Below are 17123 nucleotides of genomic sequence, written 5' to 3'. Positions count from 1 at the left end.
ATATAAAATAAAATAGTTTTTTGTGTTTACGCTCACTCTTTCATGTAAAACACAGCAGAAAATAAATAAAATCAAACACTCAGCGGTCCTGTTGCTCTATTTTCACCTGTATAGCAGGAGTGGGGCAGGCGGAGGTTTGCCCTGGTGCAGGTGTGCTGCAGCAGGGCAGGCGGAGGTTTGCCCTGGTGCAGGTGTGCTGCAGCGGTCAGTGGAAGGATACGGCAGTTTCTCTGTGAATTTCACATTCCAGCGGCAGCGTATTTCGTGCTTGCTGGGACGTTTAGGGTTTTTTTCGATGTAAAAAGAAGTTTTCTTCCCACGCAGTGAACACCGGACGCTAATGTTTTTGTCACTTTTTACGGAATCAAACTCACAGTAAGGTCAGTACTTCCAGGCTTTAAACGCTGCACTCCTTACATTATCCATTGTTGATCTGCACACAGCTGTTGCCACGAATGTCGCACTCGCTTACGTCATTGTCATGAGACACTCGCAAAAAAAATCACGGTTTTAGTAACGCAGTAACGCAGCGTGCTTATGGGAAAGTAACAGTAATCTAATTGCCTTTTTTGCAATAGCAATCCCTTACTTTACTCGAAAAAAGTAATCGGATTAACGCGTTACTGCCCATCTCTGCTAGCCACACCCAGACACGATTGCTGCCAGACCTGCTGAATAAAGAAATTACTTAAACCTGCCCGATGAAGTGAAGTAGGATAAAAGGTCTAAAAAAAAACCCCCAAGAAATTCAAGAACAACTAAGAAACAAAGTCAAACCCAGCAATCATATGACCCTCTATGAGCAAGCACTTTGGCGACAGTGGGTTAGTACAAACTCCCTTTTAACGGGAAGAAACCTCCGGCAAAACCAGGCTCAGGGAGGGGCGACCATCTGCGGCAACCGGTTGGGGTGAGAGAAGGAAGACAGGATAAAAGACATGCTGTGGAAGAGAGCCAGAGATTAACCTGTACAGTGGTGAACCTTCCCAGGAGTGGACAGGGTACCACAATTACTCCATGAGTGAATCAATGACTCATCCAGGAGATCACAAACAACTGCAGAACAGCATCTAAAGACCTGCAGGCTTCACTTGCTGAGACATGGCCAAAAATGGTGGTGATGGTGTGATGGTCTGGGTCTTCTTTGCTGCTTATGAACCTTTGTTTACTTCCCATAACTGATGTAACCACGAATTCTACCAGATAATCCTGAAGGAGAATGTCCAGCCATAGTTTGTGCCCTGAATGTCAAGCATGATCAGGTTATGCAACAGGACAATTAAATACAGCAAAACACCACTATGAATGGTTCAATAAAAAAACAACATGTAGGGCTTTTGGCATGACTTTAAACAATCCATTCATGCTCAAAAACCCTCCAATGTTGCTGAATCAAATCAATTTGGCAAATGAGAATGGGCCAAAATTTCTCCACATTGATGTGAAAGACTCATTACCAGTTATTGTGAACACTTGGTTGTATTTCTTCCTGCCAAGGCTGGCACGGTCAGGTATTTGGCAATATATATTTTTTTTACTTTTCTCCTTTTATAAATGATGCACTAAGAAATCAGGAAAAGGGAAAATGCTTTTTCATGATGCTGTATATTTTGATGTATATGGACAGTCAAATACCTCAAAAATGTCATGTTACAGGGCGAACAGGGCCCGCCTGGCCCACCAGGACCAGAAGAAGTTGTAGAATATCCTCCACAATTTCTTTCACCAAAAGGAGGCAAGGTGAAGGCTTTTTTTTTCTTAAAGCATTTCATTTTTAACTTCTTCATATTTTTTATGCAGATGCAACAATATTAATCCATGTTTTTGATCATTTCATGTCTACCCATCCATACAGCTTTTTATTTTAATTTACAAGTTGCAGTTCAAACTCTTCTCTTCCATCTGGATTTTTGTTTTATAATTTCATCTTTTTTTTTGGTCTTTCTCCCAGGGTGACAAAGGTTTTCCTGGCCCATGTGGACCAAAGGGCTTAAAGGTGGGTTTTCATATGCCTGTGTACCTAGAAGTCATGTGTCAGAGGAAAAACAAATAACTCAATTATTGTTTTTTCCTATCCAGGGTGGTAGTGGCGACTACTACCCTCACGAATTGAAGGGAGAGCAAGGAGTCCTCGGATTTGTCGGATTTCGGGTAAATGATTTAAATGACACTGGACAATACACTTAGACAAAGACAAGTGAATATACATAAAAACGTTTTCAGCTCATTCTTTCCATCTGTAGGGTCCTCCAGGATTACCTGGCAGCGAGGGACTAGCAGGGCCTGAGGTGCAGCTTACATATGATGTTATTATGTCTTACTATACTTTGGCATTCTTTCATATTAAATACATTAATACATTTTCAGGGTTCTCGAGGACAGATGGGACTTCCAGGCATCAGTGGAAGAACTGGACTAAAGGTGACTTTTGTTTATACATCAGTGAAATCAGTATTACAATTTTAAGAAAAACAGAATGCCACTGGGAGGAAAAGTTAAAAGGCTTGGTTTGATATAGATATAGACACTGTTGTTGGTTCTTCAGGAGACATGTGGTTAGCATATTTGCTATACATTTAGAGAAGGACTGTAAATGAATTACTGACATCTGGTGGTTACTTAGTGGAAAGCGTTGCTAACTGTAAAACTCCAATGAAATTCCTTGATCCGTCTTCTCACCTGTAGAAAAAATGCACATCGGTGCCATTTCTTTTCCTAACCATTCTTTCCATCTTACACAGGGTTACCCAGGAGATCCAGGTCTCCCTGGTGATACAGTCCTTCTTAATGGAAGTCATGTGAGAGGTGAGACCACAGCTTCATCTGTACTCTTACTACTGCATTTTTTCCCGTTTTTGTTTACATGTAAAATGTAACAATATATTAGTTTCATAAATAAAAATATTCTGTCACTCTGCAGGGTGGAGCACTCAAGTTTTGTGAATGTGATAACTCAACAACAAAGTGATGTAGGAATTTTTTAGTTGATAGCATAGGTGCATCTGCTAGGAGGGTGAGGGGTAGCACAGGCAGCTACCAATATTTTGATAGTTTGCAACAGCTGCTATTCTGCTATTCTTTTATTTATCACTGTCAAAATACAGATTTAAATAAAGTGGTTCACTGGAGCTGTACAGTGTGATATTTACACTTACACACTGGGGGAATACTGGTGGTTGCGAAAGGGCTTCTTTTTTGTTTTTTCTTTTTTTTTTAAGTTGTTTTCAGCTTGAATTATGTCAGTCACAACTACACTACACTGCGATTATATATTTACTAAAATAATAAAATAACACAGCAATATATGTAGAGTATCACTTTAAATAAACGCCTTTAAGTCACTGTTTTGCTTGTAGATTTATGGTTCAAATACAAATAGGTCCATAAATCCAACACCGGAGGCACTGACTTTAAAACAGATGGTTAAGATGGAATTAAAGTTCGTACTTTTATTCAAGGGATTTGACAAATAAATTAGCATTAACCATTTTCATATATATAGTTCTCCATCTTCAGATGCTCAAAGGTAATTGGACAAGTTAATGATATTTTAAATACTTGAGCCTTTCTGAAAAGTAAATGACTTGAAAAACTCCAAGTCTGTGATCTGCTTCCTTGATCACAAAGTAATCAGTAAACAGGCCTCACCTGGCCATGAAACTGCATGTCAGTTAACTCTCCAATTACTTCTGAGCCCCTGAACATGTCTAAATGAAAATCTGCATTTTTCTCACATCTGGACTTAAAATCCAACATGGTGGTGTACAAAATTACAACTTAGTTTGTAGTCTGATTTAACTTAGTGTAGTCCGATTCACCTTAATGTATAGTAAAACAATAATTACTTTATGACTTTATGTTTCAGGTGCTAAAGGTGACCGTGGATTTCCAGGACACCCTGGACTCCCCGGGGACACTGGGTCCATGGGCATTCCTGGGCCCTCTGGCCCACCAGGGTTAGCAGGTCAGACTTCAGACTTTGCTTCCTTTCTTTAAATGCGAAGCCTTGTGTATTTTGATTTAGTACTTATGCCGTATATATCACTCATAATAATTATGATAATTCTTGCAACCTGACAGTTGTTAAAATACTCTGTTGCTGTGGAAATTACTATGTCAGTAATCAAAGATTCTCTCTGCTACTGATGGTCTGTGTTTTCACAGTTGGAAAACTGATCCTATATCATTTTAAATTTTACATTTTCATCTCACACCCTTATAGAGGGCCAGGGTTTGCCTGGTCCACGAGGGCCCCCTGGTCCTAAAGGCTACAAAGGAGAGCCGGGAAAGTATGTTGACTATTCCATTGCAGTACCCAAGGGAGCTAAAGGACTCCCGGGACCTAAAGGGGCCACAGGCCCTCCAGGCCCCCCAGGTATGCTCTCTCTGCACTTCGTATATAATACACAGGACAAGACTTTCATATGTGCAGAAGTTAATCTCACTGATGTATTTATTTTATTACTTGGATTGTCATCACTTTTTATATGTGATCACTTTAATGATGACTTACCTTCTGGTTTGTATATCTCTGTATGTGCCTGATTGGATTGGATTAGGCTGTGGAGGTAATTTAAATTATATTTTATCTAAAAAATTAAAACCTTTTTAAAATTTAATATAATTTTTAATTTATGAATAACTTATTTTCAACTAATGTCTGTCTTTTCAATCTCAAAGACTACTACTGTGAGCGCGGTGACCCTGGGGACCCTGGTGATCCTGGACCCAGTGGATCTACTGGAAACAAAGGGCTCAAGGGAATTAAAGGTGAACTGTGGCTGTTTGTTTGCATTAATCATATAAGCCAAGACTCTGTTCTTCTTTGTGAATACTGGTGTTGAATTCACAAGCAACATGTGGTGGAAGACGAGCGTCAGTGATTCATTTCTCAATATAAACATCTGTGTGAGTCTGTATAAGCAGGTCTGGGGACTAAATTTAAATTCAACAAAATTTTGTTATTTTTGTCTTCTATAGGTTGTCCAGGGATTTGTGAATGTATCTCTGGCAGGGGGAGCCCAGGGTCTCATGGTCCACCTGGTTATCCAGGCCCGCCAGGATTACCTGGAACTCAAGGACCAAGAGGGGACCCAGGTCTGAAAGGAGATGAGGGTTCTCAAGGACCACAAGTAAGAACAGTGGGACTAAAACTGTGCAAATAAATGTCTTTTGTGTTATTTTTGTTATGCCCACAATTATGTGTGCTTGCAGGGCTTTCAAGGATTTTCTGGTTTAAAGGGACAAAAAGGAGAAAAGGGTGATGCTTTTGCAGTAGGTGTAAAAGGTGAGCGCCTCTCAAAAATTTAAATTGGTTCAGTTACGATGGCAACCACTGCGCATTGGATTAGGCAAAGACAGTTTAATAGTACTATACCTTTAAATTAGATACAGACTGTATTTGTTTTTCTGGAGTGTTTAAAGCCAAATCTCTATTGGTTGCTTTTGTTACTTGAAGGTGCCAAGGGTGACATAGGTGACCCAGGATATAGTGGTCCTCATGGAGGAACAGGTGGGCCAGGACAGGATGGACGAGATGGCATTGTGGGAGAACCCGGGCCACCAGTGAGTCTATATATTAAAGTCCAGTATTGTGCATCATGTGACAAATCTTTTAAAGGTCTCTGCTCAAAGACACTGCATATGTAAAAATGATCCACTTTGATACTCTTTTCTACACTTTTGATCATGTTGTGTTTTTTCAGGGTGATGGTTATACAGGATTACCTGGTCCTAAAGGTTACCCAGGTCTTCCTGGACCTAAAGGATTTCCTGGACAAGCAGGTCCCCCGGGTGATGGTTTACAAGGCCCCAAGGGAGAACAAGGACCTAAAGGAAATCAGGGACTTACTGGCATACCAGGAATTCCTGGACGACCAGGACCTCCAGGTCAGGTTTCTCACGATTTGTCATTAAGAAAAGTGTCATGGGATTTAAAAACAAACAAACAAACAAACCACAAAAAGCTGTATTTGAATACAGGAGAAACACAGAGATGCTGTCCTGAAGGTGAGATTGGTCCCCCTGGTCCAAAGGGTTCACCAGGTTCACCAGGTAAGTCTTGCAGGTGCTAATTATTTATTTAAAAATGTTCACATGTTTCATCTGGAACACTAAATTTAATCAGAAATCTAGATTTAAAAAAATGTCATTAATAAATTGTTTAGTGCTTTCTATTTATAAAGCTTGTTATTTCATTATTTTCAAAGTTACACAGAATGGACCCTACAGTTACTACTACAAGTGATTTGTTTTGTTTTATTTTTTTGGCCTCTTATAGGGATTCCAGGTCAGCCAGGGAGCAATGGTCCTCCCGGAGAGCCAGGATACCCAGGCACTAAAGGCATGAAGGGAGATGATGGTGGAGCTCAGGGGACTGGACCACCAGGTAATGGCTGTAAAAACAGAGCATTTGTTGAAGCTTGTGGACCATCAGTTATTCATATAGTAGGGAATATTCCTTAAATCTATTAATTCTAAAAAAATAAAAAATAAAAAAAAGAGTTGTTTTTAATGCTTATAAATCTTTCTTAATTATAAAAGGACCTCCAGGTTTAATTGGTGAACCAGGTGAACCAGGTTCCAGGGGAATTAGTCTAGAAGGCCTTCCTGGCCTTCCTGGTTTTCCTGGACCACCAGGTAGGAAAGGGCCTCCAGGAGATGTCCTCCCAACCAGGCCAGGTGCAACTGGCATACCTGGACCTCCTGGGAGTATAGGCTATAAAGGACTCCGTGGAATTCCTGGAAACCCAGGAATACCAGGTAAGATTAACTTATCTGAACTCAAACACATGGGATTCATGGCCTATATTACAATAATATTCAAAAGAACAGAACAAAAACAATGTGCTTTGCATTAGTTCTGTATATTTAGATTAGTTGACTGTTGGTCTTTTGCAATTACAGGCCCACAAGGCCAACCTGGAGAACCAGGCTATAAAGGAGAGCCAGGGGTCGATGGTGACACCGGAGTCCCTGGACCAATAGGCCCACCGTGTTCACAGTGCGAACTCATTGGCCCACCCGGACCCCCAGGACCTCCAGGAAATCCTGGAGTGAGGGGAATACCAGGTGAGCAAACTGCAGCTATACCCCAAATCATGGATAGTTACGTCTTTTTATTCATATCTACCTTATCTTCGACAGCTTTACAAATAAAAGTACAATTTAAAACTTTACATTTGTTTACACTGAGTACTTCAATTTTCATATCAACATGAATATCCCACACTATTGTCACATTAAATAGTATATTTGTTTTGTTTTTGAGCATATAAACAGTTTGCAATAACTTATTTAGTAAAAGTAGAAAAGTAAAGCAAAATACAGGACAATGCAAAATTGCTTCGCATCTGTTTAGTTTCACTAGAAAAGAAGTTGGATGAAGTACAAATCCCATTTCTGCTCCATATGTTAATAATGATTATTTATCTAGTTTCCTTATTGATAAAAATTTCATTAACAACAAAAAATATAAATACAAAATATATTCTCTGTGTGATATAAAACTGATCATATATTTTATATCGACACGTCAAAGACAAATAGCTGCAGTTTGTGGACTGTAATATATAAATAAACATGGAGTAACACTAATTTTAATACTTGTTTCATCTTTTAATTTTTAGATGTTCATAAGTTGCTAATCTATGAAATAACAACACTGACCCCTGGTGGCCAGTTTGTCCATACATAAGGAGGAACAGTCAATCAACTTCTGTGTCAATATATGAGTATATTCATGCTCATTTATCCATGTCATCTAACCATATATTTTGTCACTAAATTTTATGACGTTGAATAGGAAACACTGGGCAGATAGGTCTGAGAGGCGATATTGGTCCACCTGGACATGGATGGAAAGGATCAAAAGGTGTTCAGGGTCCTCCTGGTTTACCAGGACCAGCTGGACCAACAGGCTCCACTGGCCTCCCAGGCGATCCTGGAACCGATGGGTGGCCAGGACAGAAAGGTCAGCCGATGGTATCTTATTGGATAATTATTTAAAACCTTATAAGCATTTTATAAAATTCAACAGGTAATTCCATTCAGTTTCCAAAATCCAGTTTGTTTAACTTAATAGCCCATCACTTATCTCATTTACATTCAACAGCTAGCTGGTAAGCAGCATGCTTAATTAAATCTGTGAGCCTCAGTGTGCTGATTAAAGCAAGGTTTTCTGTTCAATTTCTATAGGTGAAAGGGGGTATCCTGGCAGGGCTGGAGCCAGAGTTTTTCCAGGTCGCCCTGGACCTCCTGGACCGAGAGGTAAACAGGGTGAAAGGGGCCTTAATGGCCACCCAGGTTCCCCAGGGTATCCAGGACCAGATGGTAATAAAGGTAAGTCTGTAAATGTGTCGTGTCTCTCTTATTCTCCTAACCTAAACTTGTGGGTATCTTAGCCTTTTGTTCTTTATTTATAATAATATATATTATTATTATTATTATTATTATTATTATTAAATATTTGATCAAAAAGCAGAATATTATTATTATTATTATTATTAGTTGAAACAATCAAATATATTGAACTATGTACCTGTACTATTCAAACTTTAGACAAGTCTACGACAAGCAAAACACACATATTCTCACGAGTGAAGAACCCTCTAAAGGAATTTGGTTTGCAGGAAATTTTTCTGTTTAGTAAATTTAAAAATGCAGCCATTAGGAATAAATATATACTAAATATAGCACAGTGTCCTGTTTGAGCCTTGACCAGGTTGTTTTGTACCATTTCTGACAAATGGTGGAAATATCTGACTGTATGTAAAGGACAACACAGAAATCAGGCACTAGGCAAACTTTTAAGATGGAGTGGAGTGTAATAATGGGAAGCTGTCTTCTCTGTTGGGTTCAAATAATTATTCTCAACTTTTTTTAACTTACTATTATTGTTGTTTTATTAGTCTAGAGAAGCTTGATTTCTCTTCTGTTTTTTTGTTTTCTGAGATTCAAATGCGATGGTCAGAGGTTTGTGAGTTGAGAGTTATGGCTAATATCAAAATACCTATTTTTGTATGTTTAATCTTCTCTGATGTGCTTGTGGCTCCTGTTCACAACAATGATCAAATAATTTAATTCACTTTTATCTATATAGTGCCAAATCACAACAGTAGTTGCCTCAAGGTCCTTTTTTTTTGTAAGGTAAAGACCCTTGGAAGTACCAAATGTAGTCTTTTTCTTTAAGTTATTTTCTCTCACTTCTTGTGTACTTTATGGAAGAAAATGGCAAGCATTTCATTTCTGTTGTCTATTCAGGTTTACGGGGAGACCCTGGAGATCCAGGAGTGACAAGTCCAGTGAATATAAGGAAAGGTCCACTGGGTCATTCAGGAATGATGGGGCTACCTGGCGAGCCTGGACTTCAAGGTTATGGAGTTTTAATTTAACCTGCATAAGTCTTTATAAAACAGCTTTATTCTTCTTTGGTAGAAAGACTGTATAGATGGACAGTGATAGACGGTGCAAAACTAAACAATTAGCAATTTGTGATGTAATTTATAGGTCCAAAGGGCACATGGGGAATGCCAGGTGACTCTGGACCTGATGGATGGCCTGGTCCACCAGGAATTAAGGGTATCCCTGGAGTTCCAGGCAGGTCAGGAAGAGCAGGACCTCATGGAGACCCTGGGAATAAAGGTTTCATTGGTCCCAGAGGGTATCCTGGGAATGATGGAGATCGGGTACTCAAGTCAATTCAATTTAATTTATGTAGCGTCAAATCATAGCAGTGACCTCTAGGCATTTTGTACAGTAAGGTAGAGACCCTGCACCAATACTGTGAAGTTATTGTCTGCATATTTTGATCACAGCAGTGTAAATATATATATGTATATATTAGTGCTGTCAATAGATTCAAAAAATTAACTCAATCTCACAATTTTCTGTAATTAATTGCGATTAATTGCAATTACTTGATCAATAGCCTGGTTGCAATTACAAGTTTGTAACAGACATTTATGCAATATAATGAATATAATGAAGTAAATGCAGAATAAACACAAAGAATGTATGCTTAAATTTAAAGAGAATTTGAATAGTTTTCTTCAATCTTTTAACACAGGCTCTCTCCTGTGAAATACAACTTAAAAAAACCCCCCAAAAACCTATATAGTAATAGGTAAGTATACGCTAATATATAATATATTAGTGTATACTTACACTAATGTATATTATTATAATATAATACTATATTCTAGTATTATAGCACTGATATATAGCGAGAGAGAGAGAGAGAGAGAGCCTTCATCAGGAACTCGATGGGGATGTGGCGGACAACACTAGAGGCCAAAGCCAGTAGCAGAAGTCACCGTCAAGTGCGGGATCTACCAAGGAGATGCTCTGTCCCCACTGCTGTTCTGCATAGGCCTGGACCCCCTCAGTGAGATGACTGACAAGCCTGGCTACGCATACCGACTACGGAATGGAGCAGCTGTCAGCCACCTCCTGTACCAGTGGCTGGACAAAGCTGGACTGAAAGACAGCACAGAGGCACTAATCATGGCAGCACAGGAACAAGCTCTGAGCACAAGATCCAAAGAGGCTGGGGTCTATCACACCAGGCAAGACCCCAGTTGCAGTCTTTGTAAAGATGACCCTGAGACAATCCAGCACATAACAGCAGGGTGCGAGATGCTAGCTGGCAGAGCATACATGGAACGCCATTATCAAGTGGCCGGCATAGTATACAGAAACATCTGTGCCGAGTATGGCCTGGAAGTCCTGAGGTCAATATTGGAGACACCCCAAAGGGTGGAGGAGAATGACCGAGCTAAGATCCTGTGGGACTTCCAGATACAGACGGACAAAATGGTGGTGGCTAACCAACTGGACATAGTGGTGGTAGACAAACAGAAGAAGACGGCCGTAGTGATCGATGTAGCGGTTCTGAATGACAGCAACATCAGGAAGAAGGAACACGAGAAACTTGAGAAATACCAAGGGCTCAGAGAAGAGCTGGAGAAGATGTGGAGGATGAAGGTAATAGTGGTCCCAGTGGTATTTGAGCACTAGGTGCAATGACTTCCAAGCTAGGCGAGTGGCTCCAGCAGATCCCAGGAACAACATCAGAGATCTCTGTCCAGAAGAGTGCAGTCCTAGGAACAGCTAAGATACTGCGCAGGACCCTCAAGCTCCCAGGCCTCTGGTAGAGGACCCGGGCTTGAAGGATATATATATTGTGCATTTTTAAGTGGAATTATTCAGGCTTACAAATGCTGGTGTTAAATTATTGGATTGTATTGATGTATGTTATAGGGAGATCCAGGGCTTGTGGGATATTCAGGTATTCCAGGGAGACAAGGATTTCCTGGTGCCAAGGGTAATTATGCATTTTTTATTAAAACATACTAAATAGCTGATTTAATTTAGCTACAAAGAGTGGGAATTTTATGTAGAAACCTCAGTAAAAACCGCAGAATCAGTGCAATAAAAAAAAAAAAGATTTAAGTACATTGTCACTGCAAATATGGTCAAGAATGTAGCCCAGTCTCTCGGTACAGTCTCATTTTGTTATGTATTTGTTATTCAGTTATCCAAATCTCTTCCAGGTGATCCAGGACCATCTTATGGACAACCAGGTCCACCTGGACCCAGAGGCATCCTAGGAGAGAATGGCTTCAGTGGTAAATTAAAGTTATTTTTCAAGTCCCCCCAAAAAACTGCAAAAAAAACCCCCCAATTTATACCAAATCTTAAAAAAAACCAAAAAAAAACTTATCCTACAAGATATATGGTAGTTTCATTGGCTAAATAAAGTTTGCATACAAAAACAGAAAAAGCTGATAATTTCTTTAGCACCTCGAGGGATGCCAGGAGACCCAGGTGATCTGGGACCCAGAGGAAACCCAGGACGACCAGGACCATCAGGCATTCCAGGAGAACGGGGAATACAAGGAAGACCAGGTGATCCCCATAGGTTTGATTTTAGAACTTTCTGGATGTACTTCAGCAGCACAATTAATAAACTGATGTTTCCAATGTTTACCTTATTCATAGTTTTCCCCCTGTCCTTAGCTTTTTTTTCTCCATCACTAAAGGGATAAAAGAATTCTGTGCAAGTAACCATTTCAATTTTGTTCTCACATAAAATATTGTAAATATGTAATGTGTCAGCCAGAAACTGGATTCAGTTGTATAAAATCTTTGAGTGTATTTAATTTAAAATAATCTAATCTGGATTTAAATTTAGCTCCTTTAACCATCAATTTAATCTACAATAATAATCAGTTTCTTCAATTTGACACTTGATTTTATTCCCTCAAATAACATTGATTTGTTTCCTATATATAAATGCTTGTTTGAGTATACCTATGTATACGTACAGGCTCCCCTGGACCCCGTGGTCCACAAGGCCATCCAGGTCTTCCAGGTCTTCCCAGTGATCAAGGAAGTGTGGGACTACCAGGCCCCCCTGGCCGATATGGGCCCCCAGGTACAAACATAATTGTCTCAATCCAAGAGTTTAGATGTGTTCATATTGTTTAATAATGAAGTAAAACATTAAAAGGGTTATGAACATTATGAACAGATTTGCTTTCTTCATTTATTTTTTGATCATATAGCATAATATATCATATAATAATTAATTATATGTAATAATAGAATACAAGATGAAAAAAAAAAAAAACTGAAACAAGAAGCATGATTTTGCAATCATAGGACCAAGCAAGACAATTTACACATCATCACACTGTGCTTGTTATGTTAGGGCCCCCTGGACCACCAGGTCTAGATGGACTGTATGGGCTTACAGGTCCAAAAGGGATGAAGGGGGCAAGTGGTAAGAGAGCATTATATGATATTATTCCTTTTCTATGTCTTTTAGGACTGTAGGAATTTTGTCACAGTTGTGTGCCAGTCGTATAGCACATTATTTATTGTTACAATTAGTAATAATATGTGTAGTTGCTAATTTTTAAATTGTTTTTCTTGATACACAATCAAATGTGAGCACATTACAATGTGATGCTATGTTTTATATGTACTCACTTATAATACAGGCATAGATATCCCTGGCCCTCGAGGACCAGATGGTTTTCCAGGAGTCAAAGGGGCCAGGGGCTACCGAGGACCTCCAGGAACTACTATTCCTGGGACTAAAGGCCAAAGGGGCCCACCAGGCAATCCAGGTATCATGACTTTTATTTGTAACAGTACTGTCTGCACTAGATACAATTTTGTGTCAGGTTGTGCCAGGAAGAGCATCTGGCTATTGAATAAGGGAGCAACTGAAAGTAACTTTTTTTTTTTGCTAAGGGTAGATTGTTTTTTCTTTTAGGCCTCCCAGGACTCCCAGGTGAACCTGGTTACCCTGGTATAATCTGCCAAACACCTTTGCAGGGACCTGCTGGAGGTCAAGGATTTGAAGGACCTACAGGACGCCCAGGTATGTGTGTATGCTGGGTCATATTTAATTTACTTTTCTCTACTTTATTTCATTCTCATTAAACCCCCTCCTGGGGTAAAAGGGAAAATATACAATGAACAAACAAAGCAGAGGGTTATTCAATACACATCATCACTATCACAAAAGGAGAAATAAGTAAATGCAACTGTCAACAAATGACCCTTTTGAATTGGATGGTGCTTTGTGCCTATGTAACCGTGTGTATGTTTGCCACTAAATATATTTATACATATTTCGAATTTTTAATTTTTTTAGGTCCTCCTGGAGAACCTGGGATACCAGGCTCCAGCCTTTTGTTCAAAGGAGACCCAGGACCAACTGGCCCCCACGGCTTACCAGGTGTTCGAGGAAGAAGGGGCCTACCAGGACCACCTGGACTTTCTATCCACCAAGGCCCTAGAGGACCTAAAGGTACAAACAAAACAATGGTCAATAGACATCATCAGTAACTTACAGTGCAGCTATCCGACTGATTATACTCCAAATGTTACCACACTTTGACAGGTGAGCAAGGTCCTGTTGGTCTAATGGGCCTACCTGGACCCAAAGGTCAGCTAGGTGCCCCTGGGCCCCAGGGCCCCAGCGGAGAAATTGGCCACCCTGGAAATAAGGGTAAGTTGTACTGTAGACAAAAAACTAAAATATACAAGACTTCACAGTTCAAAGCAAAATAAATTGATTTTTTTTAAAAAGTTGTAATTGTTCCTATGGTAGATGTAGTAATCAAAATATTTTTTTCTAGGTGTCAAAGGTGCTCCTGGTGACTCTGTCAGTATATTAACAGCTACTGCTCCCCCTGGACCTCCAGGTCCTCCTGGTAGCCCGGGATGTGTAGGATTCCAAGGTGTCATGGGTTCTCCTGGTACTCCAGGTCGTAAAGGTAAACTTAATGTAGTCTTTGGACAGTTATAAGTGTATATTTCGTTTCTGTCTGTCCAACTTGAGTATTGTACAAGTCTTCACCCACTCTTTATTTCTTTATATTTTACAAGGAAATATGAAATAGGTGTGAAAATACAGTCCAAGAGGAAAAACGAATAGTTATGTCTATAACTTCTGTTCCCTGAAGGAGAGGAACGAGGTACAACACATAAGTATGGGATATCACGCCCTCGCGTGTCCTGGCTGAAGAAACCTTTAATCACGCCTTTAAGGCAGATGACGTGTGATGACACGCGCACGGCCCCGCCTGCACATATAGCCGCTGTCATCACAGTCATCCCTCAGTTCGATAGCCGCTTTTCACCGAGCCAAACTGCTCAGTGGGGCCACCTTGTGTTGTACCTCGTTCCTCTCCTTCAGGGAACAGAAGTTATAGACATAACTATTCGTTCCCTTTCAGTCGATTCACTCGGTACAACACATAAGTATGGGACATATATACACGCCCCACAGAGCAGCCACCGAACCGGAATCGGACCACCACATCCTTAGTGAGTGGTAGACCCAGCAGAAAGGACAGCATGAGCCACCGAAGGGGCTGTAACGTCCAACCGATAAAACCGCACAAAAGTGTGCGGTGATGCCCAACTAGCTGCCGCACAAATATCAGCTACAGGCACCCCTTTAAAAAGAGCCCATGAGGTTGCCATCCCCCTGGTGGAATGAGCTCTCACCCCGTGGGGCAAAGCAAGACCACTGGTGCCGTATGCCAGTGAGATAGCTTCTATAATCCAGTGGGACAGCCTCTGTTTGGACAGAGCTCTACCTCTATTTGGATTAGCGAAGCAGACAAACAGCTGGTGACATAAACGCACATTCTGAGTGCGCTCAATGTAGGTGCGTAGCACACGCACTGGACAAGAGAATGCATTCTCCTCTGCTCCTCAGATGCAAAAGGAGGGGAGCAAAAGCTCAGCAACTCAAACTCCATTGAGCTAGAAGATGCAGGCATGATCTTGGGAAAATAGGCAGCATTTGGACGCAATACGACCTTGTGGCCATCAGAAGAGAACTGTGTGCAGGAGGGATGCACAGAGAGCGCATGAAGGTCACCCACTCGCTTTGCCGAAGCGAGAAGTAATGCAGTCTTATATGAAAGAAATTTCATGTCCACAGACTCAATGGGTTCAAACGGGGGGCTACAAAGGGCCTCCAGCACCAAAGACAAGTCCCAAGCAGGGACACTGGACCTAAGCACGGGCCTCAGCCGGCGAACTCCTTTCAGAAAACGTATGGCGAGGGGATGTGCACCTAGTGTCACCCCGTCAAAGCCAATATGACAAGCAGCTAAAGCAGCTGCTAAATAAACCTTAATCGTCGCAAATGAAAGGCCCTTATCCAGCAGCTCCTGCAGGAATGTCAAAACATCCACAATAGAGCACTGAAATGGGAGAGTGTGGCGGTCCTGGCACCATTGCTCGAAGGCTCGCCATTTGTAAGCGTACAAGCCTCTAGTAGATGAGGCCCTAGCGCTCTGAATTGTCACACTAGGTGGCAAACCCTTAGCAATCAAGTTTAACCTCTCAGCAGGTAAGCATGAAGGCGCCACAGATCTGGGCGCGGATGAAACACTTCTAGCCACATGAAAATAAGCATCTGTTAGATCGATTGTTGCAAACCAATCTCCCGGGCCGACCACATTCAAGAGCTGTCTGAGTGTTAGCATCTTGAACCTGTACGTTCGTAGATACGTGTTCAAGACTCGCAGATCGAGGATGGGACGAAGCCCTCCCCCTTTTTTCGGAACAACAAAATAATGGCTGTACCAACCTTTGTCTGTCTCCAAAGCGGGGACCACTCGTATTGCTCTTTTCTGCAATAGCGCCTTTATTTCCTCTCTGAGTATCATGGCCGCCTCGGTGTTGACAGTCGTGTTTACGACTCTTTGGAAACGAGGCGGCTTGACCCGGAACTGCAACCGGTAACCCATGGCAATGGTTCGCAGCACCCACGGAGAAGGGGCGCAAGCGCGTCACTGAGGGAAGTGAGCATCCAGCCGGCTGACCTGCAGCACCGTCGGCGGGGCGTTGTCGCCCCCCAGTGTGTCTGCAGGGGACTGCATCACCTGCCTGACCTGGCTCATTCTGCCTGCAGGCTGAGCATTTGATTGTTTGAGAATAAACAACACTCTTTATTGATTGTAACATGGAAACATGTACATTTATACATTTTGTTGGAGGCACCTTTTCTGGGGCACAACAATGAAAAACAGCAGGAACACTCGATGTGGTCACCTGAACATTTAACACACCTGAACAGGGAGTTACCTGAGGCATTTTGTGTGCAGGGGTTTTGTGCTTGGGAGACAGTGTTAGGAAAGTGCAGCGCCTTCTGGGGCTGACAACCTGAACAGAACTTAAGCGGCACCTCTTGTGCGGCAACAGAGGGGTAAAAACAGCGTCTCCCTGCTGCTGGACCCCCTCTCCACTCGAAACCACAGCTAAGAGGGCTGAGGCTTCTTCCTCCTGGGCGTCGGGTCCCGCCGGGGGCCCGAGGGTGGGCCTTTGCTCCAGGCCGACTGGCGTGGAGCTCGGGCCGGAGGATGTGCTCTCGCTGGCGGCACACCCACTTCAGCAGTGGGCGCCGGTCTCTTGCCAGTCGGCAGAGGAGCGGCGGGCCTGTGAGAGCTAGCTGCGGGCTTGGGCTTGGGCTGATGTCTGGGGATGATGTTGCGCAGAGCTTCCGTCTGCTTCTTCCCCAGATCGAATCTAGCCTGAATGGCTTCAAGTGAATGTCCGAATAACCCAGCCGCAGACACTGGTGCGTCCAG

General features: G+C 41.8%; 1 protein-coding gene across 1 annotated transcript in view; it reads left to right on the top strand.

Annotated features, from left to right (window-relative positions):
- Positions 1-17123, top strand: part of LOC146367578 (uncharacterized) — a 29615-nt gene that overhangs the window by 8373 nt on the left and 4119 nt on the right. The window contains exons 13-43 of the mRNA XM_084912674.1: positions 1657-1740; positions 1952-1996; positions 2080-2151; positions 2244-2288; positions 2368-2421; positions 2742-2805; positions 3866-3964; positions 4223-4375; positions 4681-4770; positions 4981-5132; positions 5215-5287; positions 5459-5565; positions 5706-5889; positions 5983-6054; positions 6281-6388; positions 6544-6762; positions 6907-7071; positions 7805-7972; positions 8197-8340; positions 9262-9372; positions 9508-9686; positions 11260-11323; positions 11553-11627; positions 11800-11907; positions 12329-12436; positions 12713-12784; positions 13005-13133; positions 13283-13390; positions 13667-13822; positions 13916-14023; positions 14154-14291. Coding sequence (XP_084768800.1) covers positions 1657-1740; positions 1952-1996; positions 2080-2151; positions 2244-2288; positions 2368-2421; positions 2742-2805; positions 3866-3964; positions 4223-4375; positions 4681-4770; positions 4981-5132; positions 5215-5287; positions 5459-5565; positions 5706-5889; positions 5983-6054; positions 6281-6388; positions 6544-6762; positions 6907-7071; positions 7805-7972; positions 8197-8340; positions 9262-9372; positions 9508-9686; positions 11260-11323; positions 11553-11627; positions 11800-11907; positions 12329-12436; positions 12713-12784; positions 13005-13133; positions 13283-13390; positions 13667-13822; positions 13916-14023; positions 14154-14291 — 3454 coding nt within the window. The remainder of the gene's footprint in view (positions 1-1656; positions 1741-1951; positions 1997-2079; positions 2152-2243; positions 2289-2367; positions 2422-2741; positions 2806-3865; positions 3965-4222; positions 4376-4680; positions 4771-4980; positions 5133-5214; positions 5288-5458; positions 5566-5705; positions 5890-5982; positions 6055-6280; positions 6389-6543; positions 6763-6906; positions 7072-7804; positions 7973-8196; positions 8341-9261; positions 9373-9507; positions 9687-11259; positions 11324-11552; positions 11628-11799; positions 11908-12328; positions 12437-12712; positions 12785-13004; positions 13134-13282; positions 13391-13666; positions 13823-13915; positions 14024-14153; positions 14292-17123) is intronic.

The sequence above is a fragment of the Perissodus microlepis genome, chromosome 18, assembly GCF_051167445.1.
Source record: "Perissodus microlepis isolate ML-2025 ecotype Zambia chromosome 18, ASM5116744v1, whole genome shotgun sequence".
NCBI lineage: Eukaryota > Metazoa > Chordata > Actinopteri > Cichliformes > Cichlidae > Perissodus > Perissodus microlepis.
This window is presented reverse-complemented; position numbering and strand designations above follow the sequence as displayed.